Source organism: Pleurodeles waltl, chromosome 3_1, assembly GCF_031143425.1.
Source record: "Pleurodeles waltl isolate 20211129_DDA chromosome 3_1, aPleWal1.hap1.20221129, whole genome shotgun sequence".
NCBI classification, from domain to species: Eukaryota; Metazoa; Chordata; class Amphibia; order Caudata; family Salamandridae; genus Pleurodeles; species Pleurodeles waltl.
Window position 1 is genome coordinate 93,938,259 of NC_090440.1, and position 24,140 is coordinate 93,962,398.

At 43.9% G+C, this 24,140-nt stretch overlaps 1 protein-coding gene across 1 annotated transcript in view; it reads right to left on the reverse strand.

Moving 5' to 3' along the window:
- The window catches only part of TPCN2 (two pore segment channel 2), a 235,845-nt gene that overhangs the window by 85,655 nt on the left and 126,050 nt on the right, over positions 1 to 24,140 (reverse strand). The window contains exons 10-11 of the mRNA XM_069221908.1: positions 18,369 to 18,433; positions 8,161 to 8,264 (exon numbers count right to left, since the gene is read on the reverse strand). Of these exons, the coding sequence (XP_069078009.1) occupies positions 8,161 to 8,264; positions 18,369 to 18,433 (169 nt within the window). The remainder of the gene's footprint in view (positions 1 to 8,160; positions 8,265 to 18,368; positions 18,434 to 24,140) is intronic.

The window sequence follows — 24,140 nt, forward strand, 5'->3', positions numbered from 1 at the left end:
CCATGTTTCTTGCACTACTCCTAGTGTGCCCCCATGGAGGATGCAAGGAGTGCTTTAGAATATGATAGAGTCAGGTACTCTAGAGTGGTTCTCATAACTTCTTCCCCTCTCACTCTATGGAGAGAAGGTCAGTCTAATGCAAGTTTTTCCTCTATTTGTATGTTTCATAAGCAGCCACCACCTAGTCAAAATGCACAAATAGTCTATGAACAAAAAACAATCAAGGGTGGACTGTTTCTTTGGTTACCCTCTTGGGCTTATCCAAAATTGACTGGCTGTTCAATTTCTGAAGCATCACCAGGACATATATTTGCAGATGGTTCAACATCCGGACTCCATTCTACGCACCTCCTAACCCATAACCAGAGAAACACTTCCACCTACACGTCTAATCCTACTGGAGTTGGCAGCAGAAAACAAGACCCTATCTGATTTTAGTCAACCCCCAACAGTATCAAAATGAGATACAGACGGTCGATCGTCCCTGTATATTGTGAACGTGTACTGGAAATATTATAAGCCATGAGAGATGCCTGTGCTTGAATGGAGCAAAGGCGAATCTTGATAGCACAGAAGTGGTCCTAGAGTCTCTCTTTTGGACAATTTGTGCTTCCATGAATCTCTATAACAGGTCACAAATCTGGTGATCATATGGGATTCTGACCTCAATGTCATCACTCCAAACAATGCAGCCGTCAAGGGATCTGTGCACCCCCCCCCCAAAAAAAATCCTCAAGCAGTTCCAGATTAATCACATAGTACAACTAAATATGGCTCTGGTAAGGGGATGCTTCGACTACAGCAATGGAGTCTACACCTGCCTCCAAAAAACCCACTACTGGGCTACAAAGAGTCAATAATAAGGCAACCAGCATCTGCCTACACAGAGTTGTTTTCTTCAGGGAACCACTTATCTCTGACTTCTGGACCTTTCATGTGTTCCCTGCCATAGCAAAGATGTCCCACAGTAGACAAGCCACTTATGGGATGGCCTGGCCCATCGTCTCCTTATGGGTCAGCAACAGACTTGATTACCTACCCTCAGAGAAGTCTTTTCAAGCAGAGACCCAAGGCAAAGCAGGAGTCTCTGCTCTTTAGTCCTTAAACAGGTATTCTTCCAGCAAATTTCACAAACCTTCATAAAATAGTCCACACCTGAAGGCTACGTCTACTGTATCTAAATGCTGTACACAGTCTAAAGCCATGTACTGCAAATGTGTGCATGGCAGCCAAAATGAAGTGAGAGCTAGTGAAAAAGAGCATGTGGGAGAAAGAGAAAGCTGAGAGTAAGACCGGAAGGGAAAGAAACCTTGAGAAAGAAAAAGCAGAAGACAAACCTAAGAAAATCGTTAAAAAAAAAAAAAAGCAAAAAAAAGAGTTGTACGGAAACTCGAAAATGCATATGGGATGCTTTTCCAAGTATTGGAGAAGCAACACTGCAGTCCTTTCTTAATCGGAGGGAACAGAAAATAGAATCTAGGCGAGAAGGAAAATGTCACTTACCCAGTGTACATCTGTTCGTGGCATTAGTCGCTGCAGATTCACATGCTGTGCACAGTCCGCCGTCTGGTGTTGGGCTCGGAGTGTTACAAGTTGTTTTTCTTCGAAGAAGTCTATTCAAATCACGAGACCGAGTGACTCCTCCCATTTCGATTCCATTGCGCATGGGCGTCGACTCCATCTTAGATTGTTTTCCCCCGCAGAGGGTGAGGTAGGAGTTGTGTATGCTAGTAATAGTGCCCATGCAATGGAGTGAATGCGTATGTACATAATAAAGTTTTAAGTAATATATTTACAAATGTACAAATGTTTAAGATCTACTTCTAAACGGCTACAGGCTCCCGGGGAGGCGGGTGGGCGCATGTGAATCTGCAGCGACTAATGCCACGAACAGATGTACACTGGGTAAGTGACATTTTCCGTTCGGTGGCATGTGTAGCTGCAGATACACATGCTGTGCATAGACTAGTAAGCAGTTATCTCCCCAAAAGCAGTGGTTCAGCCTGTAGGAGTGGAAGTAGTTTGAAATAATGTTCTTAGTATAGCTTGACCTACTGTGGCTTGTTGTGCAGATAACACGTCTACACAGTAGTGCTTGGTAAATGTATGAGGCATAGACCATGTTGCTGCCTTACATATTTCGTTCATTGGAATATTTCCTAGAAAGGCCATGGTAGCCCCTTTCTTTCTAGTTGAGTGTGCCTTTGGTGTAATAGGCAGCTCTCTCTTTGCTTTAAGATAGCAGGTTTGAATACACTTAACTATCCACCTAGCAATGCCTTGTTTTGAAATTGGATTTCCTGTATGAGGTTTTTGAAAGGCAATAAATAGTTGTTTTGTTTTTCTAATTAGTTTTGTTCTGTCAATGTAGTACATTAGTGCTCTTTTGATGTCTAATGTATGTAGTGCTCTTTCAGCTACAGAATCTGGCTGTGGGAAGAACACTGGTAATTCTACTGTTTGATTTAAGTTGAACGGTGAGATAACCTTTGGTAAAAATTTGGGATTTGTCTTTAGAACTACTTTATTTTTATGTATTTGAATAAATGGTTCTTGTATGGTAAATGCTTGAATCTCGCTCACTCTTCTTAGAGATGTGATGGCAATCAAAAATGCAACTTTCCACGTTAAGTATTGCATTTCACAAGAATGCATGGGCTCGAAAGGTGGGCCCATGAGTCTTGTTAAGACAATGTTGAGGTTCCATGAAGGAACAGGTGGTGTTCTTGGTGGTATGATTCTCATTAAGCCTTCCATAAACGCTTTAATGACTGGTATTCTAAATAGTGAAGTTGAATGAGTAATTTGTAGGTAAGCTGATATTGCGGTGAGATGTATCTTTATGGAAGAGAAAGCTAGATTTGATTTTTGCAAATGTAGTAAATATCCTACTATATCTTTTGGAGATGCGTGTAATGGCCGAATTTGATTATTCTGGCAGTAATACACAAATCTTTTCCACTTATTTGCATAGCAGTGTCTAGTGGTAGGTTTCCTAGCTTGTCTTATGACCTCCATACATTCTTGTGTGAGGTGTAAGTGTCTGAATTCTGGGATTTCAGGAGCCAAATTGCTAGATTCAAAGATGCTGGATTTGGATGTCTGATCTGTTGTTTGTGTTGTGTTAACAGATATGGTTTGTTGGGTAGTTTGACATGAGGTACTACTGACAGGTCTAGCAGTGTCGTGTACCAAGGTTGCCTTGCCCATGTTGGTGCTATTAGTATGAATTTGAGTTTGTTTTGACTCAACCTGTTTACTAGATATGGAAGGAGAGGGAGAGGGGGAAAAGCGTACGCAAAGATCCCTGACCAGTTCATCCATAGAGCATTGCCTTGGGATTGATCTTGTGGGTACCTGGATGCGAAGTTTTGGCATTTTGAATTTTCCTTTGTTGCAAATAGATCTATTTGAGGTGTCCCCCAAATTTGAAAGTAATTGTTTAGTATTTGGGGGTGAATTTCCCATTCGTGGGTTTGTTGGTGATCTCGAGAGAGATTGTCTGCCAACTGGTTGTGAATCCCTGGAATAAATTGTGCTATTAGGCGAATGTGGTTGTGAATCGCCCAATGCCATATTTTCTGTGTTAGGAGGCACAACTGTGTCGAGTGTGTCCGTCCTTGTTTGTTTAGATAATACATTGTTGTCATGTTGTCTGTTTTGACAAGAATGTATTTTTGGGTTATTATGGGTTGAAATGCTTTCAGCGCTAGAAATACTGCTAACATTTCTAAGTGATTTATGTGAAACTGTCTCTGATGTATGTCCCATTGTCCTTGGATGCTGTGTTGATTGAGGTGTGCTCCCCACCCAGTCATGGAAGCATCTGTTGTTATGACTTATTGTGGCACTGGGTCTTGGAAAGGCCGCCCTCGGTTTAAATTTGTACTGTTCCACCATAGAAGCGAGATGTATGTGTGGCGGTCTATCAACACCAGATCTAGAAGTAGACCCTGTGCTTGTGACCATTGTGATGCTAGGCACTGTTGTAAGGGCCGCATGTGCAATCTTGCGTTTGGGACAATGGCTATGCATGAAGACATCATGCCTAGTAGTTTCATTACCATTTTGACTTGTATCTTTTGTGTTGGATACATGGCCTGTATTACCTTGTGAAATGTTTGAACCCTTTGTGGACTTGGAGTGGCAATCCCCTGTGCCGTGTTGATGGTTGCTCCTAAGTATTGCTGTGTTTGACACGGCAAAAGGTGTGACTTCGCGTAGTTGATGGAGAAACCTAGCTTGTGAAGGGTTTGTATGACATATTTTGTGTGCTGTGAATACTGTTTTAGCGTGTTGGTTTTGATTAACCAGTCGTCTAAGTACGGGAACACATGTATTTGCTGCCTTCTGATATTTGCAGCTACTACTGCCAGGCATTTTGTAAAAACTCTTGGCGCAGTTGTTATTCCGAATGGCAACACTTTGAATTGGTAATGTATTCCTTGGAATACGAACCTTGGGTATTTCCTGTGTGAAGGATGTATTGGTATATGGAAATACGCATCTTTTAGATCTAATGTTGTCATGTAGTCTTGCTGTTTGAGCAGTGGGATTACGTCTTGTAATGTGACCATGTGAAAGTGGTCTGATTTTATGTAGGTATTTAGTGTTCTGAGATCTAGTATTGGCCTCAGAGTTTTGTCCTTTTTGGGTATTAGAAAGTACAGTGAGTAAACTCCTGTGTTTTTTTTGTAGAATTGGTACTAATTCTATTGCGTCCTTTTGTAGCAATGCTTGAACTTCTAGTCCTAGAAGATCTATATGTTGTTTTGACATATTGTGTGATTTCGGTGGGACGTTTGGAGGGAATTGGTGAAATTCTATGCAATAACCATGCTGGATAATTGCTAAGACCCAAGTGTATGTTATTTCCTCCCAAAGTTTGTAAAATTAGCTTAGTCTTCCCCCCCACAGGTGTTATGTGATGGGGGTGTGTGACTTGTGAGTCACTGTTTATTTTGAGGGGTTTTGGGGCCTTGGAATTTCTCGATTTTTTGGGAATTGGCCCCCTCTATATTGCCCCCGAAAACCTCCCCTCTGATATGGACCCTGGTAAGTAGGCCTTGTTTGTGAGGTTGTGGTTTCTGTGGGTTGACCTCGAAACCCTCCCCTAAAAGGTGTTTTCCGAAATGTGCCTCTGCTCTGCGGGGAGTAGAGTGCGCCCATGGCTTTGGCTGTATTGGTGTCCTTTTTGAGTTTCTCAATGGCAGTGTCTACCTCCGGCCCAAACAATTGCTGTTCATTAAATGGCATATTGAGCACAGCTTGTTGGATTTCCGGTTTGAACCCAGAAGTGCACAGCCATGCATGCCTTCATATTGTGACTGCAGTGTTTATTGTCCTTGCAGCTGTATCTGCTGCATCCATGGAAGATCGTATCTGATTATTTGAGATACTTTGTCCCTCTTCCACCACCTGTTGCGCTCTTTTTTGGAACTCCTTGGGTAAGTGTTCGATGAAATGTTGCATTTCATCCCAATGAGCCCTGTCGTATCTTGCCAAAAGTGCTTGTGAATTGGCAATACGCCACTGATTTGCTGCTTGTGCTGCAACCCTTTTTCCCGCAGCATCAAATTTGCGGCTCTCCTTGTCTGGAGGTGGTGCGTCGCCTGAGGTATGAGAGTTGGCTCTCTTACGAGCTGATCCCACAACTACTGAGTCTGGTGTTAGTTGTGTTGTAATATATATTGGATCTGTTGGCGGTGGCTTATATTTTTTCTCCACCCTTGGAGTTATGGCTCTGCCTGTAACTGGATCCTGAAATATTTGTTTTGAATGTCTTAGCATTCCTGGGAGCATGGGAAGGCTTTGGTACTGGCTATGGGTGGAGGATAGGGTGTTAAAGAGAAAGTCATCCTCAATTGGTTCCGAATGTAAGGAGACATTGTGAAATTCGGCTGCCCTTGCGACCACCTGTGTATAGGATGTACTGTCCTCAGTTGGTGACGGTTTTGTAGGATAAGAGTCTGGGCTATTGTCAGACACTGGAGCATCGTAGAGGTCCCATGCATCGGGATCATCCTGACTCATTGTGGTATGAGCTGGTGAGTGCATTAGTGGTGGAGTTGTCGCTGGTGATGCATGTGTTGATGGTGGTGGAGAAGGTGGTGGGGTTGTTTTCTTTGCCACCTTTGCCTGTGGTTGCTTGTCCCCTTGTTGAAAGGCAAGTTTCCTTTTATCTTGATTGGGGGAAGAGTGGTTATCTTCCCTGTGTCCTCATGAATATGAAGCCTTCTTTGCGTGTAGTCAGGCTCTACAGCTTGAAGCTCCTCTCCAAATCTATGTAATTGGGAGGTTAATCCTTGTTCCTCTGTATAGGAACTAGTTTTCGGCTCCGAGGCTGGATGTTTCGGAACCAAAACCTTTTCGGAAGTCTTTTTAGGCTCCGAAGAAACCTTCTTTGTTTTCGGCGTGGTGTCTCGGTGCCGAAATTCTTCGGTGCCGCTGTCTCTGTGCCGAAGTTTCTCGGAGCCGCTGTCTCGGCTCCGAGGTTGCTGTGTGGCGGTATCTCGACCGGAGTCGGATGACTTCGACACCAGCATGCCCTTTTTCGGTGCCTTGGATCAGTCACCTAGTTTTCGGGTTAAGCCATGGCCTGTTGGCGGTGGCGTCCCCTGGGCTTTTGTGGATTTCTCGAGAGTCTTGATTTTCGACGTCTTACTCACGGTTTTGGTTGTTCCTTCAGCGTCGAGTTCTTCCGAATCCGACTCGTGGATGGAGAAAGCTTGTTCTTCCTCCTTGAAACGTTCTTGACCCGTCGGCGTGGACGCCATTTGTAGTCTCCTGGCTCTTCGGTCTCTCAGCGTCTTCCTCGACCGAAACGCTCGACAGGCTTCACAAGTATCCTCCTTGTGCTCGGGGGACAAGCACAAGTTACAGACCAGATGCTGATCCGTATACGGATACTTGTTATGGCATTTTGGGCAGAAGCGGAATGGTGTCCGTTCCATCAGCCTTGAAGTCGCACGTGGCCGGGCCCGACCAGGCCCCGACGGGGGATCGAAAAAACCCCGAAGGGCCACCGGAGCTCTTCAAAACTCGGTGTCGATTTGTTTTAACTAACCCGATACCAAACGCAAACAATACCGACGTTTTTTTCCGAGATTCTAACTAACTTTCCGACCCGAAACACGGAGCGAAAAGGAACATGTCCGAACCCGATGGCGGAAAAAAAACAATCTAAGATGGAGTCGACGCCCAAGCGCAATGGAATCGAAATGGGAGGAGTCCCTCGGTCTCGTGACTCGAAAAGACTTCTTCGAAGAAAAACAACTTGTAACACTCCGAGCCCAACACCAGACGGCGGACTGTGCACAGCATGTGTATCTGCAGCTACACATGCCATCGAACAGAAGATTATAAGAGTATAGTGAGTGCAGCATAAAGAAGAGAACCATTAGAGAAGTAGTAAAAATAAAGAGCATATAATGATAGTTAAAAATAAATCAAGTGTCCAAGCATCAAAGCATTAGAGTGACAAGTTGTGTCAATGAGAGAGTTTAGGGACTACTGAAGGCACAGGAATTGAGCGCCAAATTTCTGAAGGGAATGAAAGGAAGAGGGGCCATGAAGGAAAGATCAAAAAAAAAAAAAAAAAAAAAAAAGGAGGCAGACTGAGTAATGAAAAGGTGCCCAATAAAATGCAAGGGGAGTAATGAATGCCGGCTCCATTGCTCAGGGAAGTGTAAATTTAGTGGTGCTTTGAAGAAAAAAAGACTCAACAAGGAAGACCTCAATGATTTAAAACAAGCAAAATGAATATGTTACAATTATGTGGGAAAACAGGTGTGCACGTGATGGGAGAATGGGGAACAGTTCGAGTCGATTATATATAAAAGATAGTGTTCATGATTTTGAAAGAGGGAAACCTCAAACTGACCAGTGACGGGAAGAGGTAAACTGAGAAGTCATTAATTGCAGCAGATGGATGAAGATGTGTGGCTAATTACTGGATAAGAAAAATCAAGGAATGGCCATTGATTGAGAAGAAAGGAAGATAGGGCTATTGTCTGAAGGACATGATGGGAATGACAAACGATTCGATGCAAGAGGAATCAAGGAGTACACCTTCAGCAGAGTTAACAAAAACCTTTAGTGGTCTGTGGTTTGGAAAGGCAAATAAATGTCCCTTATGAATAAAACTTATTTTCCACTTACACATGGTTATTGGCTTGCCCCAGAACCTCTTGGTGACAGCACAGCACCTCGAAAGCAGCTCTTATTCCCAAGCGCCTTCTGAGAAGGGAAGCCTGAACAGATTTCTGAAAATAGAAGGAAAAAGGAAAACGGGTTCACTCGCTGCGTTCCTTTGTTGAATTGCAAACACTTAACACAAGCTTAGATTATTCTTCCCAGGCAAGTTGGGCCACTCAAAGGGTGTGGACCAGGGTAATGGGTTAGGAGGTGGGGCACACAAGGGATTTCACCAAGAAGCAACACGAAAATGAAGGCAGGACCAGACCACAGCTAGGACTGCAGCTCGCCATGACAGGTATGTGCAGCGGACAGTATAAAAGACTCAACAATCCAAAAGTTAAAGTGAAACAAAGACAGATCTTAATATTTCAGTGACCTATTGCAGTATTTCTCACACGAAACAGTGTGAATAGTGACACAAGCTGACAACAGGGTTACATGGTGGAGCAGAGCCTTACTAGACATACAGCAAAACTATTAGGCCTCACAGTTAATGGAGGTCAACAAATGGGCCTTCTCTCCATAAAAGGGACCCTCTGCAGATCAACAGGCATGTGACGGCCCCTAGGGGGTCACCCCTTCAGTTCTATACCGAAAGAAAGTGACAATTCTTTCCTCCAAACACCATCAGTAACAGAAGCCTGGAAAACTGCAACAAAATATTTTATTTCGAGAAAGGAAAGAACGAAAGAAACACCATTATGAGACGGGGACCTACTGAGAGATGTGGGCAACCTACAGGGACTTAAAAAAATGGAACTCATTAGTAATCAGTAAACTGGGAGCTATCTAGGAGTAAAAGAGCGAGATGGCACTATAATCACTCAAAAGGGAATACAAGTCGAGGGACACTGAAGCATACAAGTACCAATAACTTGTACATGCTCATGAACGTCAATTCACACACGTGATTACACATAATCACAAATACACACACTCTCTCACAAACATACTCAACTGCACGCATGCACACAATATAAATTTAAAAACACAATTTTTTACTTACCTTAGCTGTGAGAGAGGGTCATATTCCAGCTAATTGTACTTGATTTATTATTACACTAATAGTGAATAATAGATAATTTACTATTAGGATAACAAAACATGCATTTGCAATGCAAAGGGTCTCACATTTGGTTGAGTTAGAGCTATTGGTGCTGTAAATTCATAACTGGACTGTGCCACAAATTGGTCAACCCTGCCTCATAATTTGGTCCTTCCCCGCCACATAATTCCAGTGGCCTTGCATACAACTAAAGCACTTCTATTTACCTTCTGTCTCCATCTGCAGCCAAAAATGAAAATGATGTCATTTAGCATCCTAATTTAAATCTGCCATGCTAATTCCAATAGAATACCACTTCCACCATCAGAGTTGCCGGCTGGCTAACACAATTTACCTCTCTCCCCCCCCCCCAAAAAAAAATAAGACACAAGACAGCAACGGAGGAGTAACGAAAAGGTTCACCGAAACAAACTGACATGTGGCCTTGCAGTTGGGGTTCAAATATCTTCTAGGATGTGGGAGATCACCAATTTACAACAGTTCTACACCCTTCCCCCACCACCGGACCATGACACAGAAAAGATAAAAAAAGATGGAAGAGAATGCTACAAAGAGGCACTCCCAGTTCCTGAGATGTGCTGGCTCAAACAAATCCTGCATCCATCTGTGATCTCAGATCTACGCAATCCCTCGACTAACTCTGCAAATACACATTAGAAAACTGACCATTAAAAGCTTCCCATCTGTTGTAAGCAATAAAGAGAAGAGAACCACCCTCAAAAGAGCCACCGAGGGAAGATCAGGCGCACTCATTCATGAAGGAGGAAGAAGTACTAAAGATCAAAATAAGCAATGGGAGAGCAAACGGTCTGAAACGGATTTGTGTATAAACATGTTCTTACATGTAGTATGCTGGTTTAACAAAAAACATTCAATGTGAAAATAGATTTAAAAAAAGAATGTCCACAAACTAGACAATTCGCTGATTATTCAAAGTCCACTCTATTTATAGATTCAAATGTGGGAAGTTCAAAAGCTGCTTGTTCTTTTCTAGATTGAAAAGTTACAACAGATTCATCTGCACAGATATAAATGTATGCTTCTGGAGTTTTTTTGCAAGGGTAAAGGGGTGGTGGTAGGTCCTTTGCCCAACCAACACTGTCACTGGAATAAACACTTTAGAAGGATTACAAATCTTGTTTAGGCATTAGTGGCCTTGCAAAAGTGCCTCACCGATACAAGATCTCATGTTAGTTGGTGTCAGTTCATAACATCTTGCAATGTCGCCAAACATTTTCAAGGGCATGCGACCTTGACATAGCTGGGAAGGCTCAATATCGGCCCTGAACTGTTTACCTAATATTTGCAATAGCGGACCTTGGGCAGTGCGAGAAGAGACGGGGGCAAAGATCTGCTGTCATTTGCAGAAATCAAGTGGGTCCTTTGCGAAGCTGAACACGCGAACAGTTTAAAAAACACACCACAGTAAATGTGGGCTGCTGCTCAACGGCGACTGCATGGCCTCGCTGCACGTGTTTTTCAATTGGAATGCGTTACGCAATATGACATTGGGGCAAGTGCTCAGTGGAATTTGACAAAGAATGTTTGCAAATGGTCTCTCGCAGGTATAGTTATTAAAATATTTTTACAAATGGATTGGTTACATTGACAATCCCCACAAACTTGGTGTCCTCCACAACGGACTGTATTTTACTGTTGCGAGGCTCCTTCAGAGAGGGATGAGGAATCATCAGTGATAAAGCTGGGGGTCTATGAACAGAGGCCAAACTGCAAGTCCTAATAGATGGTGAAGGTAACATAATGGATTGTGCAGCTGCTGCATGAAAGGCCTAGGAAAGGCTAGAGGAACATTTACATGGAGGCGGTAGCGAATTGCCTACATCAGTGGTTCCCAAACTGTGGTCCGGGGACCCCTGAGGGTCCGCGAAGCCTCCTCAGGGGGTCCAAGACTGCTTAGAAATGAAAATGTCACTTACCCAGTGTACATCTGTTCGTGGCATCAGTCGCAGTAGATTCGCATGTTCTGCAATAGCTCGCCATCTGGTGTTGGGCCGGAGTGTTACAAGTTGTTTTTCTTCGAAGAAGTCTTTCGAGTCACGGGACCGAGTGACTCCTCCTTTTGTCTCCATTGCGCATGGGCGTCGACTCCATCCTCGATTGTTTTTCCCCGCAGAGGGTGAGGTAGGAGTTGAATTGTAGTAATAGTGCCCATGCAATGGAGTGACTAAGTATGCACTTATTTAAGGTTGAGATGATACATATATAAATAATTGAAGGTAACTTCCAAACTGCTACAGGCTCCCGGGGAGGCGGGTGGGCACATGCGAATCTACTGCGACTGATGCCACGAACAGATGTACACTGGGTAAGTGACATTTTCAGTTCGATGGCATCTGTCGCTGTAGATACGCATGTTCTGCAATAGACTAGTAAGCAGTTATTTCCCCAAAAGCGGTGGATCAGCCTGTAGGAGTGGAAGTAGTCTGAAATAATGTCCTTAATACAGCTTGACCTACTGTGGCTTGTTGTGCGGATAACACGTCTACACAGTAGTGCTTGGTGAATGTGTGAGGCGTAGACCATGTGGCTGCCTTACATATTTCTTGCATTGGGATGTTTCCTAGAAAGGCCATGGTAGCACCTTTCTTTCTGGTTGAGTGTGCCCTTGGTGTAATGGGCAGCTGTCGTTTAGCTTTAAGGTAGCAGATTTGGATGCATTTAACTATCCATCTGGCTATACCTTGTTTTGAAATTGGGTTTCCTGCATGAGGTTTTTGAAATGCAATAAAGAGTTGTTTAGTCTTTCTGATGTTCTTTGTTCTGTCAATGTAATACATTAATGCTCTTTTGACATCTAATGTATGTAGTGCCCTTTCAGCTACGGTATCTGGCTGTGGAAAGAACACCGGAAGTTCCACTGTTTGATTTAGATGGAACGGTGAAATAACCTTTGGCAAAAATTTAGGATTGGTCCTTAGGACGACTTTATTTTTGTGTAGTTGTATAAAAGGTTCCTGTATAGTAAACGCCTGAATCTCGCTTACTCTTCTCAGGGAAGTAATGGCGATGAGAAATGCCACCTTCCAGGTTAGGAACTGTATGTCGCAGGAGTGCATGGGTTCAAAAGGTGGACCCATAAGTCTAGTTAGGACAACATTTAGGTTCCATGAAGGAACAGGTAGTGTTCTTGGTGGTATAATTCTCCTAAGGCCCTCCATGAATGCTTTAATGACTGGTATTTTATATAGGGAAGTTGAATAGGTAGTCTGCAGGTATGCAGATATTGCTGCAAGGTGAATCTTAATGGAAGAGAAAGCTAGGTTAGATTTTTGTAAGTGAAGCAAGTAACCCACTACATGTTCTGGAGTTGTGTGTAATGGTTGTATTTGATTAATATGGCAGTAGCAAACAAACCTCTTCCATTTACTTGCATAGCAGTGCCTGGTGGATGGCCTTCTTGCTTGTTTTATGACTTCCATACATTCTTGGGTAAGTTGTAAGTGCCCGAATTCTAGGATTTCAGGAGCCAGATTGCTAGATTCAGCGATGCTGGATCTGGGTGTCTGATCTTTTGGTTGTGCTGTGTCAACAGATCTGGCCTGTTGGGCAATTTGATGCAGGGTACCACTGATAGGTCTAGCAGCGTTGTGTACCAGGGTTGCCTTGCCCAAGTTGGTGCTATCAATATGAGTTTGAGTTTGCTTTGACTGAGTTTGTTTACCAGGTAAGGAAGGAGAGGGAGAGGAGGAAAAGCGTAAGCAAATATCCCTGACCAGTTCATCCATAGGGCATTGCCTTGGGATTGTTTGTGTGGGTATCTGGATGCGAAGTTTTGGCATTTTGCGTTCTCCCTTGTCGCAAACAAGTCTATCTGAGGTGTTCCCCAGAGTTTGAAATAAGTGTTCAGTATTTGGGGGTGAATTTCCCATTCGTGGACCTGTTGGTGATCTCGAGAGAGATTGTCTGCGAGTTGATTTTGTATCCCTGGTATAAACTGTGCAATTAGGCGAATTTGGTTGTGAATTGCCCAATGCCAAATTTTTTGTGCTAACATGCTTAACTGCGTGGAGTGCGTCCCTCCCTGCTTGTTTAGATAATACATTGTTGTCATGTTGTCTGTTTTGACGAGAATGTATTTGTGAACTATTATTGGTTGGAAAGCTTTTAGTGCTTGAAAAACTGCAAGAAGTTCTAGGTGATTGATATGCAGTTTTGTTTGATGTACGTTCCATTGTCCTTGTATGCTGTGTTGATCGAGGTGTGCTCCCCACCCTGTCATGGAAGCATCTGTTGTTATTACGTATTGTGGCACTGGGTCTTGGAAAGGCCGCCCCTTGTTTAAATTTATGTCGTTCCACCACAGAAGCGAGAGGTAAGTTTGGCGGTCTATTAACACCAGATCTAGAAGGTGACCCTGTGCTTGAGACCACTGTGATGCTAGGCATTGTTGTAAGGGCCTCATGTGCAGTCTTGCGTTTGGGACAATGGCTATGCATGATGACATCATGCCTAGGAGTTGTAATACCATCTTTGCTTGTATCTTTTGTGTTGGATACATGCGTTGTATGATGGTGTTGAAATTTTGAATTCTTTGTGGACTTGGAGTGGCTACTCCTTTTGATGTGTCTATTATGGCTCCCAGGTATTGTTGTACCTTGCGTGGCCGAATCTTGGATTTTGTGAAATTGACGGTGAACCCTAGTTTGAAGAGGGTTTGTATGATATGATTTGTGTGATTTGAGCACTCTATTAACGAATGGGCCTTGATTAGCCAGTCGTCTAGATATGGGAACACATGTATTTGCTGCCTTCTGATGTGTGCAGCGACTACCGCTAGACATTTGGTAAAGACTCTTGGTGCGGTTGTTAATCCGAAAGGCAGTACCTTGAATTGGTAATGTATTCCTTTGAATACAAACCTTAGGTATTTCCTGTGCGATGGGTGAATTGGTATATGGAAATAAGCATCCTTGAGGTCTAAAGTTGCCATGTAGTCGTGCAGCTTTAGCAATGGCAATACTTCTTGTAGTGTGACCATGTGGAAGTGGTCTGATTTGATGAAAGTGTTGACTACTCTGAGGTCTAGGATTGGTCTCAGTGTTTTGTCCTTCTTTGGTATCAGAACGTACAGTGAGTAAACTCCTGTGTTTATTTGTGTGTTTGGCACTAATTCGATTGCATTCTTTTGCAATAGTGCCTGCACTTCTATCTCTAGGAGATTGGAATGGTGTGTTGTTAAATTTTGTGCTTTTGGTGGTATGTTTGGAGGGAACTGTAGAAATTCTATGCAGTAACCATGTTGGATAATTGCTCGAACCCAAGTGTCTGTAGTGATTTTCTCCCATGCTCTGTAATAATGACCTATTCGTCCCCCCCACTGGTGTTGTGTGGAGGGGGTGAGTGACATGTGAGTCACTGTTTAGTAGTAGGGGTTTTGGGGCTTTGGAATCTTCCTCTATTTCTAGGGAATTGCCCTCCTCTATATTGTCCCCGAAAACCTCCTCTATACTGTCCTTGGTAACTGGACGGTGTGGCTTGTGAGGTGCTGGCTTGTGTGCTTTGACCCCGAAACCCCCCTCGAAAGGGCGTTTTACGGAATGAGCTGTAATTCCCTCTGCTCTGCGGGGAGTAGAGTGCGCCCATGGCTTTGGCAGTGTCCGTATCTTTTTTGAGTTTCTCAATCGCTGTGTCCACTTCTGGACCGAACAGTTCTTTTTCATTAAAAGGCATATTGAGAACTGCTTGTTGAATCTCTGGTTTAAATCCAGACGTTCGGAGCCATGCATGCCTTCTGATAGTTACAGATGTATTAATTGTCCGTGCAGCTGTATCTGCAGCGTCCATGGAGGAGCGGATCTGGTTGTTGGAGATGGCCTGTCCCTCCTCAACCACTTGTTTTGCCCTATTTTGGAAGTCTTTGGGCAGATGTTCAATGAGATGTTGCATCTCGTCCCAGTGGGCTCTGTCATAGCGCGCAAGTAGTGCCTGGGAGTTCGCGATGCGCCACTGGTTTGCAGCTTGTGCTGCGACTCTTTTACCAGCTGCATCAAACTTGCGGCTTTCTTTATCTGGGGGTGGTGCATCTCCAGATGTGTGAGAGTTGGCCCTTTTCCTAGCTGCTCCTACAACAACAGAGTCTGGTGGCAGCTGTGTTGTGATGAAAGCCGGGTCTGTAGGAGGCGGCTTATACTTTTTTTCCACCCTTGGTGTGATTGCCCTACTTTTGACCGGGTCCTTAAATATGTCTTTTGCGTGCCGGAGCATACCAGGGAGCATAGGCAGGCTTTGGTAGGAGCTGTGGGTGGAGGAGAGTGTGTTGAACAGGAAATCATCCTCGACCTGTTCTGAGTGGAGGCTTACGTTGTGAAATTGTGCTGCTGTAGCCACCACCTGAGAGTACGCGGTGCTGTCTTCTGGTGGAGATGGTTTTGTAGGGTATGCCTCTGGGCTGTTATCTGACACTGGGGCGTCGTATAGGTCCCATGCGTCCTGGTCTTGGTCACCCTGGCTCATGGTGGTGTGAGCTGGGGAGTGTGATGGCGTTTGTGCTGGTGAAACGTTAATCACGGGCGGAGGAGAGGGTGGTGGTGTAACTCTTTTCACCACTTTTGGTTGTGGTACTTGTTCCGCCTGGAACTCCAACCTTCTCTTTCTCCTAATGGGGGGAAGGGTGCTTATTTTTCCTGTCCCCTGCTGAATGAAGATACGCTTTTGCGTATGGTCCGCATCAGTTGCTTGTAGCTCTTCCTCAAACCTATGCTTCTGCATTTGGGAGGTTAGCGAGTGCTCTTCTGTATAAGAGCCTGAAGCTGGGTCGCTTGCAGTTTGTTTCGGCGTCGAAACTGTGTCTGCGTGTTTTTTCGGCTCCGAGGTGACTTTTTTCCTTTTCGGTGCCGAAACCTCTCGGCGTCGATCTGTTTCGGTGCCGCTGTCTCGGCGTCGAGCCGTGTCCACACCGGCATCTCGGTGTCGAGGCTTGTCTCCAGCACTTTCTCGGTCCCGAGAAGGCTGCGTGCCGGTGTCTCGACCGGAGTCGGACGATCTCGGCACTGTTTGGGCCTTTTTCGGTGCCGACGGTCGGTCACCGATTTTATGGGTTGAGCCATGGCCTGGTGGCAGTGGCGTCCCCTGGGCCTTGTAAATGTTTCTTTGTGTGGTTTTCGACGTCTTACTCACGGTTTGTGTATCGTCGAATCCTTCGGAGTCTGAGTCTTGGATCGAGAAGGTACCTTCCTCTTCCTGTTCCTCGAACTCCCGTTGGGCTGTCGGTGCGGACGCCATTTGAAGTCTTCTGGCTCGACGGTCTCGGAGTGTTTTTCGGGACCGGAACGCACGACAGGCCTCGCAGGTGTCTTCGCTGTGCTCAGGTGACAGGCACAGGTTGCAGACCAAGTGTTGGTCTGTGTAGGGGTATTTATTGTGGCATTTGGGGCAGAAACGGAACGGGGTCCGTTCCATCGGCGTTCCTCAGCACGCGGTCGGGCCGACCAGGCCCCGACGGAGGATCGAAAAACTACCCCGAAGGGCACCGGAGCTCTTCGATCTTCGATGCGGTGTTGAATCTAAGTACGCCGATCCCGAACGCAACAATACCGACGAAAATCTTCCGAAATTAACTATTTTTTCCGTTCCGAAACTCGGAGCGACAGGAACACGTCCGAACCCGATGGCGGAAAAAAAACAATCGAGGATGGAGTCGACGCCCATGCGCAATGGAGACAAAAGGAGGAGTCACTCGGTCCCGTGACTCGAAAGACTTCTTCGAAGAAAAACAACTTGTAACACTCCGGCCCAACACCAGATGGCGAGCTATTGCAGAACATGCGTATCTACAGCGACAGATGCCATCGAACATAATGTTAGGATCCATTCCAACCCCCTAAAACCCTGAGAGAAGTAGCTATCAAGGTAGAATCTATGTACAATTAAGAATCCCCACATGAAGCTTACTACACCAGGGAACCAAAAGTTTGGCAAGTCTGGGTCTGACAGATGCCACAAGATGACCCGCTCCTTCATACACTCACTATGCCCTCAGCCAGATCATACCGAGAGAGTGCTGCAGAGGTCCCCACAGAACAAAAAGTGAACCTGTAGATACAAAATATTCTGTAGCTTTAGTCTGATGGTGGCCAGGCAAAATTGTCAGACTATGGGGAGCAAACACCCCACCAGAGAAAGAAGCAGGAAGAAAAGACATGGACGATTGCCGAAAGGTGTGTTTACAAAGGGAGGGGGAGCCCTAAAAAATGGGAGAAGGTTTAGGGATTATAGCAAGAGTACATAGTAACAGCTCAAGGTAGATCTGAGAGAATGATTTGAGATAATAACTTGCCCCATTCCAGGAGCAGATGGGCTGGCTGGGCAAGGAGTTCCAGTGACAGAATACCATTATTACTTCTACTGTAATTTCTTAATCCTCCTGAATCTGTAGCAATTGCACCTTAAACAGTTATTGTGTTTTCTTGCACTATAAAAAGAAAATAAAGTTGAAAGAAAAATATATAGTCCTTTCCCCTCATTAGGGATCCTTCTGCTTCAGTGGGCAAGAAATACATGGCATGGCACATGGTTATTAAACAATGCTGTTTATAATAAAGCCTAATATTGATGCAACAACATATTACTGAATTTGTGGCACTGGCTATATGAAATTAACAATATACATAGTCTTCAAGTCAAACTTCACAGATTGCAGCTCTGGCGGTTATGAGCCAATGTCCATTACAAGCAATTTACCTCTAGATGTTTACCTCTATGTCGCTCCCTATAGCTCTCTCCCTCTATTTCTCCATCTCCACCTCTCATCCTCTACCACTGCACCACCTCCATCGATTGCATTTAATGGACGTTAGCTCAATGTTAATATATATATGCAACACTGGGAGATATGGCCTCAGCCAAGGGTGGCCTTCTCTGGTTTCCATAGGATGTGGCTCAATGGGCTACCAGGATTAGCTAAATCCCTCAAGGGCCTTTCAACCATACCATCAATCACACACTATCACAAAATGTTTAGAAGGAAATAAGACAGTAATTCAGTGAAACCCTACCCAAGCAGTTGTTTGTCATGATCACTAACCTGTAATCCTATATTTAGTACGGTGTATCAAATGGATAGCAATAAAAACATTCAACTTACCAGCAGGTAACCTCTGAACTGATTGTATATTATGGCAGTCAGCAAATTCATCAAAAACAAAGTTCCTTAAAAGAGACAAAAAGAAGGTCCATGGTGAGATTTTCTTAAAACTAATTTGCAGTACAGATTATGAGCACCTTAGGAAATTACTCAAGATCACACTTTTAGCTTGTAATCCCGGTCACTACACCTAGGAGCGCTGAGATACCCCTTCCGGGGTGATTCGTGCGCTATACCAAATTAATTTAACACAATCTGCAGTATCGCTGAACCGAAAGATGTAGCAAACTCATTTTAAAGGGACAGGGCTACAGGCTCGATACTACCCCACCGCCACTGACCTCAACTGGACTTTTAATGCATTTATTTTTAGGCCCTGGGGCCAGATGTAGCAAGCAGTTTTGCCCATTCTGTGTCTATGGGAAAATGTGTTCGTACATATGGCCCTTAGAGAGGAAATTAGGTGCCGATATTAGAGGTTCGCCTGCAGCATTAAGGCTTCTTTTACCTGCCACATGCATGGGAGCAGATTCGTTGATGTGTGAATCTGCTATTACCTCCACTCGTCACAATTTCATTGCTGAGCTGATGGAAGCTGAAAGGTGCAATGGAGGAAACTCTGGTCCAGTTTCAAAAATGAAAGGGACTGTTGCAGACACTTGAAAGTTACCATCTTAGTTTTTCATCCTTAAGTTTTTATGACTTGCCCCAGTCATAGCATTCCGAATGACACGCGAAGGGCATCAAATGTTTGGACATGAGGCCTAAAAAGAACTGGGATAAGTATTGCATGACAATCCACATCCGAGACTTTTTACAAAGAGAATACAAATAAAACACTTGTATGTTGATACATTAGCAGTATCATTTTTCAGTCTCCTTGTCTCAAAGGAGAGGATAGTTGGTCTTGAAGAAAGGAGAAAGTCTTCACCTATTGGAAGAAAGCTCTTACAGTAAAAAGATTTGCCTGCTATGAAAAGCGCCTGCAGTTTCTAACTAGAAAGATGATTCTTAAAAGTCTGAACCTGAAGCCCTTGTCAACGTTTGAGGATCACATGCAGGAAACATCTAACACAGCAACAAGGAAGTAAAACGGTAAATGTACAAATGTTTTTTCTGGCTTGCTAATACTTGCAAACATTTAAGGTCAGCATATTCATTTGAAATATGGTACCACACTATTGCTGCATAAATGTCGTCAAATAAAAATACTATCCTCTAAATATATTTTACACAAACATTGCACAAATCGAGCAATTTTTGAAACCTTAATTTAGGCTATGCTGTTTTTATTAGATTGTATTTGGGCAATAATATTGAGACATACAACCTTTGAAAAACATGAGTTCCACATTAATCAGTTGCAGTACAATGTGCAACAGTGTAGACATTTCGCACCTTACCACAATGGTTGAATTCAAACACGTTTTAACTCAGAACATCTCTTATTCTCTTTTGGTAATGAACATTTTCCTAACAAAATAGTTCTTGCCTTCAGTAATGATATTTCTAGTGGATACTATAACTTCCCACAGATTCCTTACATAATGAATAGCTTATAAGCGACAGACTGGACCTGGAAACTTTTTACCCAGCAATAGCTTTAGCAAGCCACCAGGTGGCGCCATTCAGCTTCAGCCATAGCTTAATTGACACAGGTTGGGACAACACTGGGATGTATACATTGTTAGTTTCCCGGAACATTTGCCACGTCCTGTCGTGGCGTGCAGAGAGGAACACAGAGCATATAACTGGGACAATAACAGTAGGTAACACACTTTATACATTGGGATCCTATAAATAATAGCACCAACACACAGTTGAGTAGGGTAGATAGAAAGGAATCTGCTGGTGGACCCAAAGACCAAAAAGGAACAACTTCCTCCCAAGGTGAACCACTAGCAGTTTGAACCACTCACGCATGGATATGGCTACCACCGGGACAACAGGCTCTACACTGATGTCAGCCATAGGAGCACCTAGCCCCCACGAGAAGGTATCCACAAAACCCTGCAACTGCAGAGGGCTGATGGAAATCAATCAGTCAATCAATAAGGGATTTGCAAAGCGTACTACTCACCCGTGAGGGTCTCAAGGCGCTGAGGAGGGGAGGGCGAGAAGGGGGGGGCAATAAGGTGCTGCTACTGCTCGAACAACCAGGTCTTGAGAGATTTCAGCCAGGTCTTGGAACAACCCAACCAAAGATTGCAGAGGGTACATTCACCAGTAAAGCTCAGATATTAATGAGTCATAAATCAGCACCTTAGCAGAAGACTCCACTGGAGTCCGGTTTCCTCAATATAGCACTAACAGAATGCAAGAGGCCATCAAGCCCATCCAATGTAGGACTTGCAGAACTGGGATCTGAACTAGAAATACTTGAATCATATCTCCATTATCTGCAATCCTCAGCGGAGGGAAAGCCGACATACAGACCATATCTAGCACTGCACACATGAAGGCAAGTCTCTGCTTGAGAACGAGGAAGCCATCAGGGCATGAATGGTAAAGCCCAAGTTGTGCATAATGGTCACGGTGCACTAAAGATGTTCTGACTAGCACATGAGACCCCTCTTCACCAACCAGGCACCATGTATGGAAATGCATGGACTTCTGCCCTCCGTATCGAAGCCACAGGCACCACCACTGCAAGCATTTTGATGAACCCTTGCAGTGCAGTCATCAGACTAAATGACAGAACCACAAACAGATAATGCTGATACATCGAAGTAAACCCCAAGAAGTACCTGCAAACAGGTAGAATTGGCAAATGGAAGAAAGGCATCCTGGGGGTGCAGAGACACCAACCAATCTCAATTGAGGGGCTACAGAACCTGGATCAGGGTGGGCTGGTCCTGTTGAATTAACAGGTTCAAGAGGTGAAGGTCCAGGATGGGTCTTGGCCTCCATCGTTCTTGGGGACCAAAAACTAAAGAGTAAAATCCCATGCTCATTTGCTCAAGTGCAACTCTATATGGCACCTTTCTCCAGCAGGGGAAGAACTTCCACCTCCAAGATAGTGGAGATCTTGTGAAGGGGATCTTGTAGAGGTAGGGTTGGTTGGAGGGGAAGACAGGAGGATAGGGCGCAGTCCTGGAGATAAACTGGATGACCCTGTGAATCATCTTGATAGTCTCCCAACAGAGTTGCTTCTTCTGTTGATAGCATCCCTCCACTCCCCCCCAAAGAAAGCAATACCTCTGCTAAGCTGCTTGGAACAGTTGTAATGGCTTTCAATGACAGGAGTGTTCCTCCCTAGAGAAGCACTGAAACCTTCTATACTGTTGCTGGAACTATTTTGCCTGATAGGCCATGGGCAGGAGTGCACCACTGTTTCTGAATCACTCTAATGAGTGATCTGCTTTCTCACCACTGTCCAGATACTGTATGCCAATTTAGAAGATTTAAGCAGTGTTGCATTCAAAGTCAAGAGCAATGGCAAAGATGACACCAAAAACAAATGCAAAGCTACATGGATCTGCATCTTGGAAAGCATTTGCTTTTTCAGCAATGAGGCCGGAGCCTGTGGTAATGAAGATAGCATCCAACAGGGCTAGAGACACTGGAATTGCCATTCCTGCAGGTTCTAGTCGCACCCTTGGGGAGTAGCCCAAAGGGAAGAGGGGCCATCCCGAATATGCCTAGCATGGACTTATGAAATGCCTCAACCCGTGCACTGTTGGCAGAAGGATTCAGGAACCCCGATTTCATCCTCTTTAATATCAAAAGTGGCCTGGAAGATAACAAGACTGACATTGGGGAACAGCATAGGGTCTACAGTCCTGGCAGAAGGACCATTACCTTGACAAAAAAAGAAGCCATTCACTTCCTGTGACATTTTGTGTTTTTTGTGTCAGGAACTCTTGGGATATTGTTCCCCATTCAAATATTTACCCAAAGGAGATAAACGGAGGTGCAGGAGTTGCAGTCTATTATGGAGCCAAGGCACAAGATGAAGAGGTCATGATGCGCACTTTGTTCTACAGTGACAGGTTGTGAATCCCAAAACCTTAGGAGACATTTAGTCTGATTGCTGTTGAACACTGAGGAAGTTTGTTGGTAAAGCACAAAGAGTGCTCTGGATCCTGATCAATGACGCTAGAAAAAGCCAAAACCGATATTAGATGGTGACTTCTACGTCCTGGTGTCAGCACATTCTTGGCAAGCAACGTAATGGCTCAAACCACATGGCATCACCTGGAGGTACTTGTGAGCTATTGCTAGGGAAACATTTCCTGGTACATGGGTGGAATTCAGAAGATGAGGAGTTGGATATTTTATAAATACTTAGGCAAATTGGCTCAGTTTTTTCATAACCAACCATTCCTATGTTGTATTTTATAAAACCAGTTATTAGTATCTTCAAATGGCCCAGCATGCATAGCATACTTAAAAGCACATTATAATAAATATTTGTGCTTTTGTCGAGTTCAGGATTGAAAAGCTAGTGACTGAGTTTAATAATCGTTACACTTCTGAAGATGTCTACTGGGTAGGTTGCTAACTTGGGCTGTGGTCTGGGCTTTCCTATTTTACCACTTCTGAGCAAATTAGTTTGTTTCCTTGGGCCAGCCACACAACGCTTTTTCCTGTTGATGGAACACTGGATTTTTTCCCAAAATGTATTTAGAGTAAATTGTCAAGGTAGTCCACAACATAAAACAGGCATATCAATGCTGTAGATGCCATGGGAATTCTACTCACAATGCATGTCAATAGCTCTGATTTGAACATAAACAAAACACAGAAAAAATAAAATACAAAGGAAAGTACACTATACACCAGAGAAGACTGATGCAGATAAGAATTTGATTCACAGGTCAAAACATACATGAATCAAGCTCTTTCAATTTCTAGCCAATGAGAAAACAATACAGTTGTGGCAGGGGTATGTTTAACAGGGGGCCGAAAGAGGCAACAACCTTGTGTGGAAATAAAGTTACATACTTGGTCAGGAGGTTGCTGGTCATCTTTTGCAGAATCAGATGGACCTCAATCAAACAGCAATAAGGGATAACAACGGAAACAACATCAAGTCTATCCAGATAGCAGGGCCCGAGTCAGGACAAGTTCCCCATATACCAACAAAACAAACATGATCCTGTAGAGGAAATCCAGGCGTACGCTGCACCCGAGTTAGGAGTAAGGCAGACTTACTAACAAAAAAAGTTTTGTGAATCAAGAGTCATGTGCTTCAGACCCCAGACCTTTGCAATTTTAAGTGCTTTAATATAAATTAAAGTTGCCAATTAATACAATATGTTACCTTTAATAGGAGTAATAAAACTTCTATCCGCTGTAAATTTGGGTCCTGTATCCTATTACCCTATCTATCGATTGGGGTCAGAATATCTGGTCATTCCAAAATTAAAAAATGCAATATATAGTGTATAGAGCGCTCACAAGGACATCAAGCAAAAGTCCACAATGCCACATATTTGTATGACATTTTCGGATCATATTTTTCTCTTCCATAGTAGAGCATGAAATCAGTATTTTCTACGTTCGAACCTACAGAGAGGAACCGTGGGTCCACGATAGATACATTCTCAAAAAACTACTGTTTGTCATGTAACAGACTTGTATTATAGTGTGAATACTAGAATAAAGTTACATACTAGGCCTAGACAACACAACAGTGTTATTACCTCTAAGGTGAAAGTCAATGTAAAGTTTTGGAAGTATTTTGCCCCTTACTGATGCTTTACAAGATAGCAGGTGAAACTCCATGAGACGGTGTTACATATATCTTATAGAGCTATGTTTGGCAGT